At 41.4% G+C, this 14,023-nt stretch overlaps 1 protein-coding gene across 2 annotated transcripts in view; it reads right to left on the minus strand.

Annotated features, from left to right (window-relative positions):
- Window positions 1-14,000, minus strand: part of ITGB1 (integrin subunit beta 1) — a 42,897-nt gene extending 28,897 nt beyond the window's left edge. Inside the window, exon 1 of one of the 2 annotated variants that reach the window (XM_054990897.1) lies at window positions 13,742-13,994. In XM_054990897.1, coding sequence (XP_054846872.1) covers window positions 13,742-13,750 — 9 coding nt within the window. In that variant the 5' untranslated portion in view covers window positions 13,751-13,994. Of the gene's footprint in view, window positions 1-13,741 lie in introns of both variants that reach the window. The other variant, XM_054990896.1, reaches the window with a different exon arrangement.
- Window positions 14,001-14,023: the final 23 nt, after the last annotated feature.

Raw genomic sequence — 14,023 nt, forward strand, 5'->3', positions numbered from 1 at the left:
GGAGGTATCCGTCTGTCCAGGGCATGCACAACTCATCAGATTTGCAAAACTGGTCCCCTCTCGTCAGGACACTTGTGGGAGCTGCAGTGCCCAAAAAGAAGGGAATTGGAACATCCTGGCCCAGAGCACAGGCAGGACGTGCCTCTGCTACTTGCAAGGGAAGAAATGGTTGTCTGTTTCTGGCAGGCATAATAAGTGATACGAGCTTTCTGGAAAAACATGAATAAAATAATTTTCTATTTCAAACTTAAATTTCATTATTGCTTTAAAAATCTTCATTTAATTTATTATTGGAGGCAATATAGTTGTTAAATAACTGTATCCAACAGTAGAGAACGATGCTAAATTTAAATATAAATGAGCAATCACAAGGATTTCAAACACATTTTTATGTCATACAACAACAAAACATGGTAATGCAAAATAATTAAGCGTTGGCTTGAATCTAGCCAGCTTTTTTTTGCTCAGTCTCATCCTTTTGGCCCTCCTTATTACAGCTCCGGTTCTACATGGCTTTTGTCCATACAGGTGCCATGATCCTAACACAGCTGTTTTGGTGGTCAAAGCCCTTTCTCCCTTTCTTACTAGTGAAAAAACTGGTTGGATCAGAGCCTTTGTACTTATATAAGAATTGCTGAAAGATGCCACAATAAAATCATTGCTGAAAATAGTAACAACAACAACATTCAATTTATATACTGCCCTTCAGGACAACTTAATGCCCACGCAGAGCGGTTTACAAAGTATGTTATTATTATCCTCACAACAAAACACCCTGTGAGGTGGGTGGGGCTGAGAGAGCTTCAGAGAGCCGTGACTAGCCCAAGGTCACCCAGCTGGCTTCAAATGGAGGAGCGGGGAATCAAACCCAGTTCTCCAGATTAGAGTCCCACGCTCTTAACCACTACACCAAACTGGCTCCAAATACTAGGCACCACAATGAAATACCTAGGTGCCATGGTGCCTGGGATTTGTGAAGCATTGCTTTAACAATTCTTGCCAAATGCAAAATTCGTATTTCTCAAATGATACATGTCTTATTTATGTCATTGTTCAGACCAACACTATTCCAAGTGGCTTTCACTGAAAGTAACCTATTAAAATTTGTGAAGTACCTCACCAGCTACCGATATGAATTACAGCTGCTAACAAAACAATCTTTGTTGTAATAAGAAATGTTTCTACAGACTATCATTATTAGCTTATATTATTTTACCTCCATAGTATGCTAGGCATGAGAAAATGTCATGTGTGGAAAAGAGAGAAAGAAGCCAGGTGACATAAACGGACTATTTTTAGCCAGCAAGGGCTATTGCTTTCACTGAAGGCTGTATTTACTTACTTACTTAAATTATACCTGACATCATTCTCCTCTCCTACATTTTATCCTCACAACAACCCTATAAGATAGGTTAGGCTGAGAGAATGTGACTGGCCCAAGCTCACCCAGTAAGTGTCCATGGGAGAGTGGGGATTCAAACCTGGGTCTCCCAGATCCTAGCTGACACTACCCGCTACACCACATTGGCTCTCCGTCTGAGCCTTCAGTACTTAAAAATCTTTACACAAGGTAGCTCTTGCTGCACAACATGTTCAACGTATGCACTACACCAACTGAGAGCAGAACTACAAGTGACAAAAGGCACAGATTGGACACTTGTCAGCTTCCCTCAAGTTTTGATGGGAAATGTAGGCATCCTGGTCTCGCAGCTTCGCTCTCTGACTGCTGTCCAATGGACTTTTCAACTGTCACTTGTCCAACATTCCGCCAAGCTGCCTACATTTCCCATCAAAACTTGAGGGAAGCTGACAAGTGTCCAACCTGTGCCTTTTGTCACTTGTAGTTCTGCTCACAGAATTATAGAATCATAAGGTTGGAAGGGATTCTAGAGTAATCTAGTCCAAACAACTGCACAATACAGGAAATTCACAACTTGCTGCTCCCTGACTGCCCCAGTGACCACTGCTCCATGACAGAAGAACATTTCTTAAGAAATATTCAATCAAATATTTATCCTACTAATCCTCCGAGGAGCTCAGGGCAGCATACCTGGTTCTCCCCTATTCTATTTTATCTTCGAAACAACCCTGTTAGGTGAGTTAGGCTGAGAGCTTTGAGACAGGTCCAGGATTATCCAATAAGTTTCATGGCTGTATAGAAATTTGGGTTTCTCCAGCCTAAATCCAATACCCTAACCACTACAGTACACTTGCCCCACATAATTCTGCTCTTACCACTTCTATACTCACTGGAAAGTGACCTAGGGAAGTGGGTGTAACCACAAAATCCACATCGTCTTGCCTCTTCTATGTGTAAGGGGATTCACAGATTCCCAACCTAGAGTCCTTGGGACAGGAAGAAGGCAAAGCAAAGTAAGGTTACACCTGCCCTTGAACCAGTAGGCTCCCCCCAGTCCCCCCAGTAAGTCTTCATATTGAGACTGGAGAACAAAGACTGTACCAGGCTGCAGCCTAGGCTGAATCCCAGCCAAATAATCTTAATGGTAGCAGAAGATAAATTGGCCAAGACACTGTCTTCAAATTGAGGCCATAAACCAGAGAGTCACAACACAGATAACGTGTAACAGCATCTATTAAACAGAGTTCAAAATTACAGCTAGAACGTGTGCAGAAAGAAAGAAAGAAAGAAAGAAAGAAAGAAAGAAAGAAAGAAAGAAAGAAAGAAAGAAAGAAAGAAAGAAAGAAAGAAAGAAAGAAAGAAAGAAAGAAAGAAAGAAAGAAAGAAAGAAAGAAAGAAAGAAAGAAAGCTAAATGCTCCTAATCGCTAGCATACCAAATTCAAAGAGACCCTAGCAAGGGAAACACAGACAAATTGAAACTCACCGAGACCCAGAGACACACAACCAGTCTCCTGCCTCCCAAATGTAGAACACAGTAGCCAGGCCAGCATACTGCAAGACAGATGGATCATGCAACCTCCATGCCCAGGCAGACCCCAAGAACAAAGACCATTAGCTGGGGTTCAACCTATATTCAAGTTCAAGTTCAAGTTAGCCTTTATTGGCATATAACAGCAATTCAGGTTATCCACAACCTATATTCCCTTTTGCCCAGCAACCAGGCCAGGTTAATTAGCCAATCAAACTGGAGCAAAGACATAAAAGTGTAGGACTCTGCAGCTGCCCCAAGCCCCTGTGGCATCACTCATCCTCCCTTGAGAGTTAGGCTGAGCCCAGATAAAGTGACTGAAAGGAAGTGGCTTTGGCCTTTGGTGTTAACCTCCCTCTTAGTTAGGTGCCCTGTTCCCTGCTAAGCATCACGAGAGCTTGCATCTGGGTTAAAATAACAGCACCATGATGCCTATATTGAAATGCAGACATTATTCATCGTTTGTACAGTTACCTAGAAAGCACTGGAAAACTTTCGTCAAGCTGGATCTAGCTACTTAATACAAAAGGAGATACAAGGCAGGCAAAATCCCTCAGACTAGGAATTCCTCAGGCAGTCTAAGAGCCAAGCTATTCCTCCTTCTTTCACTCATGCACACTCCCTGCAAATACAGGGATAAAATTGATCCACCTTACAGCATTTGAAAAAGCTCTATAAACACTGCAGATTGCCAGCTATGTCAACATGACTTCCCATGCGAGCAAGGCTCCCTAGGCGACACAAGTCACTTTTGGAAATCTGACAGGTAGGAAGAGTTGCTACTTTTCTGAAAAGGAAAAAAAAGTAAGAAGAGTGCACTTGTGTAGTTCTTGCCTTGCTTAAAGAGGCGGCTGGTGCAAAGATAGTATCTTCCACCATATTCCCTGGATCTTAGACTAACCACAGGGTCACTGATGACAGAAACATTCACGATTCGATGAACTACAGGGGCTTCCTATTCTACAGGCATAGGTGAAGCCAGAAAAATAAATCAAATCAAACCAATCTTACCTACCTAATGTTTCTATCCTGCCCTTCCTCTCAAGATCACAGAATGGTACATGTTTCTCCCTTCTCCATGCCGGAAAAAGCAAACAAACCAAGAAACAAATATATTATCAAAGTTTTTCCAACATATGTAGTAGGAACGCCTGGGACTGCTGCAGGCCTTTCCTTAATTCTCAAAGTAAATGAACTTGACTGCAGCACTGGATGGTGACCTCTCAGAGAACTTTCATATCATCTTGCGTTAACTTCAAAAATGCTCTGTGACCAAAGCAGCTTACATATTCTACTGAGAGTCATCAAGTGACGTATATCTACGTGGACTAGCCCTTTTCCAAACATTTAAGCAACTATTCGCTCACCTTCCACAAGTCTTCAAATTAGTACTTCTAGAAATTAATTTTAGTAATTCATTTAGTTTTGCAGTGGGAAATCACAGATTTATCTGTTGAGTTTACTTGGGTTATTCAAGAATCAAATTTCTCCACTTTTAATGAGCATCTCCTCATTCCTAACAACCACATCACAAGATTTGGGACCAGTAAGTAACACCTTAAAGACCAACTAGATTTCCAGGGTATGAGTTCATCAGATTCATCAGGGGGCTCTGACTCTCAAAAGCTCATACTCCGGAAATCTAGTTGGTCTCTAAGGCGCTACTAGTCCCAAATCTTGCTCTTCTACTGCAGACCAACACAGTTACCTATCTGAAACAATCACATCACAGTAATTCAGCAGAAAAACTACTGCAGTTTCTATAAAAAAAGTCAGCCCCCCCCCCAGAAGAGGTATTGGCAATGTACAATTTTAAGTCTATATTTAGCCACCCAAAATTTATTTTGTTTAGAATGTAAATATTCCTTTTTCAGCTTACTTGAATTTGTTACTCAGTACTGCAACTGCATCATAGCTGAGCCTTCTCAAAAGTTGGACATGCATTTAAAATGATTCAAATTTCAAACTACCACTAAAAGGAACCATATTAGAAAGAAAGTTAATTATACACTTACTGGGGGTGGGGGTTTAGACTAGAAAATTAAACTTGGAAGCATTGCTCAGATTATCCTGTGATAAGATGATATTGATAGAAGTGGACAATGCAGTTTAAGTCATATGATGACAGGTAAATGGAAGTCCAATCATCACAACCCAGCATTTAACTAAATGTAGGGATCAGGGACATCGCTGGACTAAATTTTGCTGTGTGGGGTGTGTGTGTGTGTGCTCATTATGTACCTGTTCTAAAGACGTTTATTGAATCAAGGTAAAGGAAAAAAAAGAAACGTTTGCCCGTTGTTTGCAGGGTACAATTTCTCTCTTCAGGAAAAGGAAGTGTGCCATTTCCTTCAGCACTCTAGTTTTTGATGTCCCCACCCAAGTATGTGTCTAAATTAAAATGTGTTTTCTTCCACTTTGCATCAAAAAATTCAAAGATGCCTTGCCAATAATAAAAGTTTTAAAAACCATTTTCATTATAGATTAAGCAGCTGTCAACTTCTGAATGCACAGCCCAATGGAGGCTTTGTTTTTAACATTGGTAAAGCAGAGGATACACTGGAGATACACTGTACCTTCATGTTCCAATTGCCTTTATTTTTGACTCTGCAACTCACATAATCATCTTGAAGCTGGTGGTCAATTTTGAAAGTTTATTCCTGATGAGTGATGTCTGCCAACGACAGACACATCTTTTTATTATTATGGATTTATATGGCACTTTCAGTGTTCAGAGTATGTCACATAAACTGTGACAATAAGGCATACATTTACCTTGGGACTCTCTTGGTGCACTGCTTCTGAAACATTTCCAGCTATCATAATAAAACAGATACAATTCGCCACATTTGTTCATGCTTTCTCTTTGTATGAAACATTTAATGCTGCAAGTATGATTCAATCACAGCTACATGTAAACTGCAATTTCCTGCAGCCCAGGAAAGACAAAAAATTCAGCTTCCAATAAACAAGCATACATAACAGGGTTTAACAAATTCCCTAGCACCAGATCACCAAATTCCCCTGCACAGAACTTTGATTTTCTTAATGCATAGAACACACAAGTTTGGTTTAAATCAGTTGCTGGATATGAAAAGCTACTGTACCTGGACAACCAAGGTACCTGCATTCACCTTCCCTGCCTTTCTAGGTAACGCAAATTCACAAAGACCTTCAAGAGGTTAAAAAAAAAAAAGACAGTACCATGGGACAGTCACAGCCTTTTCTCCCCATAACTAATAAAAGCATGTTGTAAACCTAAGAAAGAGAGATTTCTCTGACTCTGAAAAAGTGCTACAGTGTTTTCTCAACATAGACAAAGAACATCCTCATGGTGCTATTTATCAATCTTAGGGCCTTTTACAGGTCAGAGGGTGCTGCTTTTCTCACAGTATGGACCCTGAAGAGACCAAAGAAGTAGCTGGGATAACATCATGACCCACTTAAAAAGTCGGAAATAGCAGCACTGTGGCAGATATAGGAGAGAGGGCCAAATGGTTGCCATTATTCACAACTCTTATAACTAACCTAATATAACCACAGATTTTTGTACAGCTTCACAGTAGTAGCAAACATGTAGCGATCGTGTACAGAGTTACTCCAAAGGGCTTAGAAGGAGTAACTCTGCAACTGGCTGCACTATAACATAAGAGGATCAGTCCACATGCCCAGCTTTTTTTTACTCTAGAAGGAACAAGTAGTTTAGACATAAAGTTTAATTTTTTTCAATTTGGTCCAAGGTAAGTTTTACATAAAACATGAAATACTTATTTGTTCTGTAAATTTCATATGAACAGGTACTGCAGTCTAAATAAATTTTATTGGATGAGGTGATATAAAATAGTTGGTTAATACATACAACATCCAAATTAAACCTTTCTAAATATATAACCCCACCCCTCCCCCTTTTCTCTACTGACTTCCAACAACACTCGAAACCCCCCCCCCCCGTTTATTCATAGAGATTATTATTTCACTATAATACAATTATATTATGTTACCCATGGTAGAGATCTTATATATATTCCCTTCGTTAAAATCTTACTTAATAAAATTTAAAACCCCTCCAAAGACCACAATTGTCCTTTAACATCGCATTTCTTTTCCAAATATTTCTTAAATTTCTTCCAGTCTTCCAAAAAAAAACAAACCCTGGATCTTGCTCTGAACAGGTACTGCAGTCTTGCAGCACACAGCACAACACAGGAATGCCAAGTACCTAAATAAAGGTCCCCCAACATGGCGCCTTTGGGCACTACAGCACCCACCAGTACTTCCCTTGGCACGCCTCAAGCTTCTTGGAAAGTGGATAGGGCCATTCCAAGGCAGGGCTTCTTACTGGCTGCCTTCATTCAAATGAAGAGGTTTTCCAATGCAGGATGAGGGGGACTGGTAAGCCCCTGGACTTTCCTTTGTCAGTATGTGGTTCCATTCCCACTTCAGGATTTCCTTCTTCCCAGGTGTGAAGAGAGAGGTATTCCATTTGGCTCCATCTCTTCTGGCAGTCGTTTTTTGGTGGTACTCACCACTCCTCTTCAAAATCCCAGAGGTGTCTACAGGTTCAAAAAAGTTGGGGACCTCTGGCCTACATTATCTGCCTCTAGTAAGCTTTTCTTCCTAGAGTAGAAACTGAACTGTCTATCTTTAGAAGCTGCCAGTTAACCGCAGACCACTCTCAAACAAATATCTGCACCCTTTTCTCATCTTCCTTTCCTTCTACAAGCTACATGCTCTACACAGATTCACACCTCAAATGTAAAGAAGACAGTCGATTTTAAAAGAAAGCCATGTTCATTCTTGGCAGCAAACAAGGCGCTACAAGGCTCTCTGTTGTTACACGCTGTGATACTTAACTGAAGACAGTGGGGAAGCTTGATCTGGGATAAGGCAATTCCTGGCATGCATGCCAAACAGTGCCATGCCAGACCATTTTGCTTGGCACACAGAGCCAGTTCTCCACACAAGTGTCTCAGGTGAGCTCCTGTGGTGCTGGCAGCATTGCTGAGGCTCAAGGACTACACCTGGTGTAGGAGCACAACAGCATAAACCAAGGGTTGAAACTTTTTGAGAAAAATCATTAACAGATAGTTTAAGCCTATATGCATACATTTTAATCAAAATAAATGTTTTATAGCAGAGTATGTGTATAGTGCTTTCAAGTCACAACCTCCAAGGGAGTTTTCAAGGTCATTGTCTGCCTTTGCCTAGCAACCCTGGACTTCTCTGGTGGTCTCCCATCCAAGTACTAACCAGGGCTGACCCTGCTTAGCTTCAGATATCTGATAAGATCATGTAGCCTGAAATATCCAGGTCAGGGCTTAACAACAGCCCTGTAAAATAATAGACAAATTCAGAAATTTTATAAGAAGAGCCAAAGTCCCTTAGATACCAGATTTCTCTCCAGATCAGATCAATACAACATTGTAGTGTAGTGGTTAAGAACGTGAGACTCTAATCTGGAGAGCCGAGTTTGATTCCCCACTCCTCCACTTGAAGCCAGCTGGGTGACCTTGGGCTAGTCACAGCTCTCTGGAGCTCTCTCAGCCCCACCCACCTCACAGGGTGTTTGTTGTTATGGGGATAATAATGGCATACTTTGTAAACCGCTTTGAGTGGGCGTTAAATTGTCCTGAAGGGCGGTATATAAATCAAATGTTATTATTATATTATTATTATCAGAATGTACCATCCAAAAAGCAGCATAATTAAGAATACAATTATTTTTCATGAAAAGATTGTCTTTAGCTCCTTATTTTATATTGTATTATGTTTTATTTATTTGACAAAAATTATACTGTGCCTTTCTGCTCTCATAAGGGCCACCTAATCCCAGAAGGTGGGAGCATCTAAAGCAGGGCCTCAGAAGATGACCAGTGGTCAGGTAGGTTCAAAAAGGAGTATATACATGTCTCAAATCATATAAGATTTAGCCCCTTTCCCTGTATTAAAATACAAAGTATTTACTACATTGTCCTTTAAAGTATGTATTGTTGACTGCTCATTCTTAACAGCTCTGAATATACAGCCATATGCTGTTTTAGAGAAGGCTGCTTAATCATTTCCTTGGGATACTTTTTTTTTGTGACACAAGAATGAGTCATCTGGTTTATCATAATTTGGGTGGATGCTTATGGCTTGCGCCTGGATCAGGAAGCTTTTTTAAAAAAATGTTCAGGGTTAAGCATCTTTGAATTTGCTTAAATGGTATGAAAGAACAGCCAACTGTTCACCTTTACACACAGAGGACATGGCTTTAATCCAGACAACTATATGCACAGAAAGACTCCAGCGCAAGCTAAGACAGGCATACACACTCACAAAATCAAATACAATTTCTACAGCCAAAGCATTTGGTCACTGGATCTAATCCAATATTATTAGACCCTAAGTAAAATTTTTAAATTCTAAAATACATTATTTGTTCATAGGCTTTGCTGGATTTTTATACTACAAAGGACACCTGAATTATCATTTGCATGCCAGCATGTTAAAATACGCAGCATAGTAGCGAAGAAAGTTCTCAGATTAGGTATCATTTCAACAATTCCAACAAGCCAGTTTTCTTTAAACTCTGTTCTCTACATGCCATACTGAGATGATAACACTCACTCCTATTGCTTTAAGGACTATATATGAAGTTCTTGGAAAAACTAAAATACTATCAATGCAATCCTAAACTGAATTATCCCTAAATACACTGAACTTGATGGACTTAGGATAGAATTCTGTTTAGGGGTTCACTGCATTATCCATCAAGCATACACTCTTCTACAAGTATGTTGTTCAACCATCAATGGATTAGAGCTTAGTATTAATCGAATATATTTGTATCCCATCTTTTCTCAAAAGAAGTTAAAGCAGCATACATATCTCTTCTTTACTCCGTTCTGCCCTCACAACAACACTGTAAGATAGGTCCAGCTGACAGTGTGTGACTGGTCCACAGTCACCCAGCAAGCTTCATGGCAGAAGGGATTTTGCACTTGGGACTCTTCAGTCCTAGTCCAACCCTCTAACCACTACACCATACTAGCTCTCATCCATATTAAGCACACTCAACAGTCCAGTGCTGGCCAAATACATCCAACATCACATGCACTATGAAACACAAATCCACTCCCTGCTATGCTCTCTACTGGGGCTTAACAATCAGTTAGCTATAATATAGACTAATTTGCAAACCACATTCCAACAAATTCATTGGCAAATAGTTATTTTAGCAAACCTCTATCTACATGTAAGTGCCTGCAATTTTTCTGGGCATGTTAGGACAGACAGACCACAGCATGGAGGCTCTTCTTTCAATTTAGAGCACTGAGACACACTTAAAAGCAAGCATGATGCAAAACAACACCAAACTAGAGTGCTAAGTTTGTTGTCCGGCACTTGAATATCTGAAACATTCAGTTAACTGACGTTGAACAGAGGGCACACCACCCTCACCATACCCCTATATCTTCAGGGGCACATGTGTGGCCTGCTCCTGTCTCTCCTGCTGGCTGGTTTAAGGCCTCCATTGGTTGCTGGGTTTCTGACAGCCTGTGCTGACATTCTCGGGTGCTTCCTCCAAACTCAGCATGCTTTAATGAAGCATACAGGGCTTGGCCACTGACCTCATGCAACAACATTCAAGAAATTTTAGTTATTTTGAGATTACACACTAATTCCAACAAGAAAACCCATGGTAAGTTGCGATGACAGATTTAAGAAAGGATGTAATTGTGACCCATTTCAGGAGCGACAACCATGTGCACTAGGAGCCCACCAACAGGAACATGTGCAACATCTGACAGATGCTCCTGATACATGTGGTCACCATTTCAAGTAAAATGGGCAAAGCAGAGATTTTTTAATATATGTACTGCTTTGGTACACCATCTACATTGAGAATACCACATACAGTGTGTGTGGTCCTGTTGGTGGGCTCCTGTTATGAGCAGCTGTAATGTCTGAAAAAGGACTCTTATGTGCAAGTAATCTTAAGAAAGTTCTTTATTTATGAGAACAGAAGCGACTCAGTTATTACGCTACATAATTTTTACAGTTTCTGTGGCTATTTTGCTTCTCTTGTATAGGGTACCTTAACATTGACTTCAGATTAATTACTTTCTATGAATACAAATACTGTCTTTCAACATTTAGCATTTCCTGCACTCTCTCATATTTGTTGGTACATATTTACGTAAAGAATTTGTAACCTACATTTCAATGCTAAAGTTCAAGGGTACCAGAAATATAGTTAAAATATTAATGAAACAATCTGAAGGAAATAATACACAAACAGGCCAGTCCAAAGTCATTCCACAAAGACAATGCGGGATTTCAATTGGGTTTAAACAAAGTATACAGAAGATGTAGTATTGGACAAGGGTACTACAGCCAATTACTTATGTCTAAGGGATTAGAAGTAGCTGCTCTAAATTCCAGCAGTACTCAGAAGTAAGTCACCAAATTCTGTAGACACTTGAGTGGGGCACCATAGAATTCAAATATTAATAGGTTCTACACAAAATGCTAGAAAGTACATGTCAAAAGTGAAGTTCATAGTACTAATTCACAAGGAACAGTAGCAGCAAGGTACAAATCTGTGGTCCTCAAACCTATGCAGACCTAAGACCCAACCTGAACCCCCAAGTGGTAGCAGGAAATCCACTGAGCATGTGACAGGAAGTCACATGACAAAAAAAAGGCAATCTGTTGAGCTGCCTACACTAAAAAGGAATTCTCTTCACCATAAATATTGCCTTGTTCTACTGATTTTTCTTCTCAGCATGCACACAAAGCTTGCCAGGAGGCATAGCAACCTTGCTCTGTACACACAGAGACTAGAAGCAAGTCCATCCAAAAAGCAGCAAAAAATGGCAGCTATATGGGGACTTGCAAACCGTCTTACAGTTACAGGTCAATGACCACCGATATAAAAGCTATAGCAGTGGAAATCCATGCTCAAATCCTGCTCAGCAATCAAGCTCCTTAAGTGGACATGGTTCCCTTTCTCAGCCCGACTTCACAGAGTTGTTCTGAAAATAAAATACACCTCTGAGCTCAGAGGAAAGTTGTAGCACTTAATAAATATATAGATACAATGAGTAATTTAAGATGACAAAGAAGAGAATCACATAAAATGATTAAGAGTGAAAACGTAACTTTAAGTGTTGCTCAGAAGGAGACAAAGTGAGAAAGAAGGGAATACTATGCAACCAAAGTCCCTATAAGGGCATGCAAAGATAGCATGCATAACTACGCTGGAGCAAACTGCAATTAATTATATCAAAAATATATATACCAAGTAAAGTGAAACTGTGACCACAGAATGTGTCATGGCAATGAAACCCTGTAAAGGAACACAAATGCATCTCCTATAGCTACAACCACAGGAAGAAGCAAGTAAATTACCCCAAGCAAGTATGAATATGATTAGGCTCTAAATTTATAGTCCTGAACAGATTCAACATGAAGCAAACTCTGTGAAACTCAACAGAAATAGCTTTTAAGACTAGGGTCCATGATGTTAAGCAATAATCATTAATCATACTTAATTGGAAATAAGTTTCAGCGAAGTTCACAAAACTTACTTGCAAGCACACATGCCCAATACTGAACCTTTATAACATTCTTTCTGGAAGCGACACAGCTGCTATTTCCTGCTCCTTCTCTCCTTACTAGCACACTGGGTTTTCCCATTTTCCTTCTATCAGGGAATGTTAACAGAGAAAAGCACCTCCCTCCGCCTGTCATCCCACAGAGCAGCATAACGATCAAGAATCACAGCAAATTAACCATCAATCACAGCAGATTAATGTGGTTTCAGCTGAACGTCTTCAAAGACTGCAGACAACTTTATGAATGTGTGTTTCCCTTCCTCTTTTCCCACCAAGCAAGTATGAAGAGGTGAAATTTCCCACCAGAAGGCCTGAGTGTCCACCAGCCCAGCATGGTAGCAAAAGCAGCTCTTCTGCTCAACCAACTGACACCACTTGATCTCTCCCCAGATGAATTATTCTAGTGCCATCCCTGTTCTCATGTGGTATTCTAGTTTCGTCCCTGCACGTCAACCTTAACAAGCTGCAGCAAAAGAAGGGGTGGGGGCGTTATTTCAACTTTGCATCCTTTCTCTCATCAAAGCCCCATGAGATAATGTCCATGAGAAGCAGAAATAACGATGACTTAAAGGATAAAATGACTCGGGGAAAAAATCTGGCTACCGCTAAAGTATTTTGGGGAACGTTACCACAACGTATAAAAAGTGCAAAGAACCGGAGGCTGAAAATTCAGAGCAGCAAGCTACAAGAAGGGGTAATAAAAGATGTTCGATTTTGGCGAATCTTGGGAATACTGAAAAAGGGTATCCGTTTCACTCAACGTCTCAACTGTTGTTCGTTATCGTACTTCGCTGAGTGAACATCCTAGTTGTTGATTGTATTTTCATTCACTGTATTTTCATTCGCAATCTGTCTTGGATCTCAGTGAGAAAGGCTGACAATAAATAAAAATAATAAATAGAGTACTGATTCTATCTAAGGGGCATGCACAGAGAGTGTTCAACTTTGCACCAGCTTCCCCGGCGGTGCAATTCCTCCACGAGGGCGGCTTCAATGACACCCCCTCCCCAACACTAGTCCCCAAATTCTCCTTTTACAAGGAAAGCCTTTGGAAAAGAAGACCCAAAGCCCCTCAGCTGTGAGAAGGGGCGGCGGCGGCGGGCACCCTTCCCCTCCTCAGACTCCCCCCGGGTCCCATTCACACACCCAGGGCCGAGGCAGGAAGCCCCTGCGAGCAGGAAGGGAGGGGAAGCGAGACATAGCCGCGGGCTGCTCGGCCCTCGCTTTCCCCGCTTCCCCCCGCCCCGTACCTGTGTCATGGCCGCGGGTCTGCTAGGAGGGCCCCCCTTTCCCTCAAGGGCTCTGCGAGGTCGGCGGCGGGGCGGGATACCGCTCTTTCCGCCCGCGGTCTCTCCTCAGCGCTGCCGCTCTCTTTCTGGCGGCGTCCGGGGAAGGCCTCACTCGAAGCGCCGTCTCCGGGGTGGCGGCGAGGGCTGTCCCTTCTTCCCCGCCTCGCCTAGCAGAGCCGCTCCTTCCCACCGCACCATCTGCAGAGCCAAGGGAAGGGAAGGGCCCGGCCCTGCGAGTGCCGC

The sequence above is a fragment of the Eublepharis macularius genome, chromosome 11 (assembly GCF_028583425.1).
Source record: "Eublepharis macularius isolate TG4126 chromosome 11, MPM_Emac_v1.0, whole genome shotgun sequence".
NCBI classification, from domain to species: domain Eukaryota; kingdom Metazoa; phylum Chordata; class Lepidosauria; order Squamata; family Eublepharidae; genus Eublepharis; species Eublepharis macularius.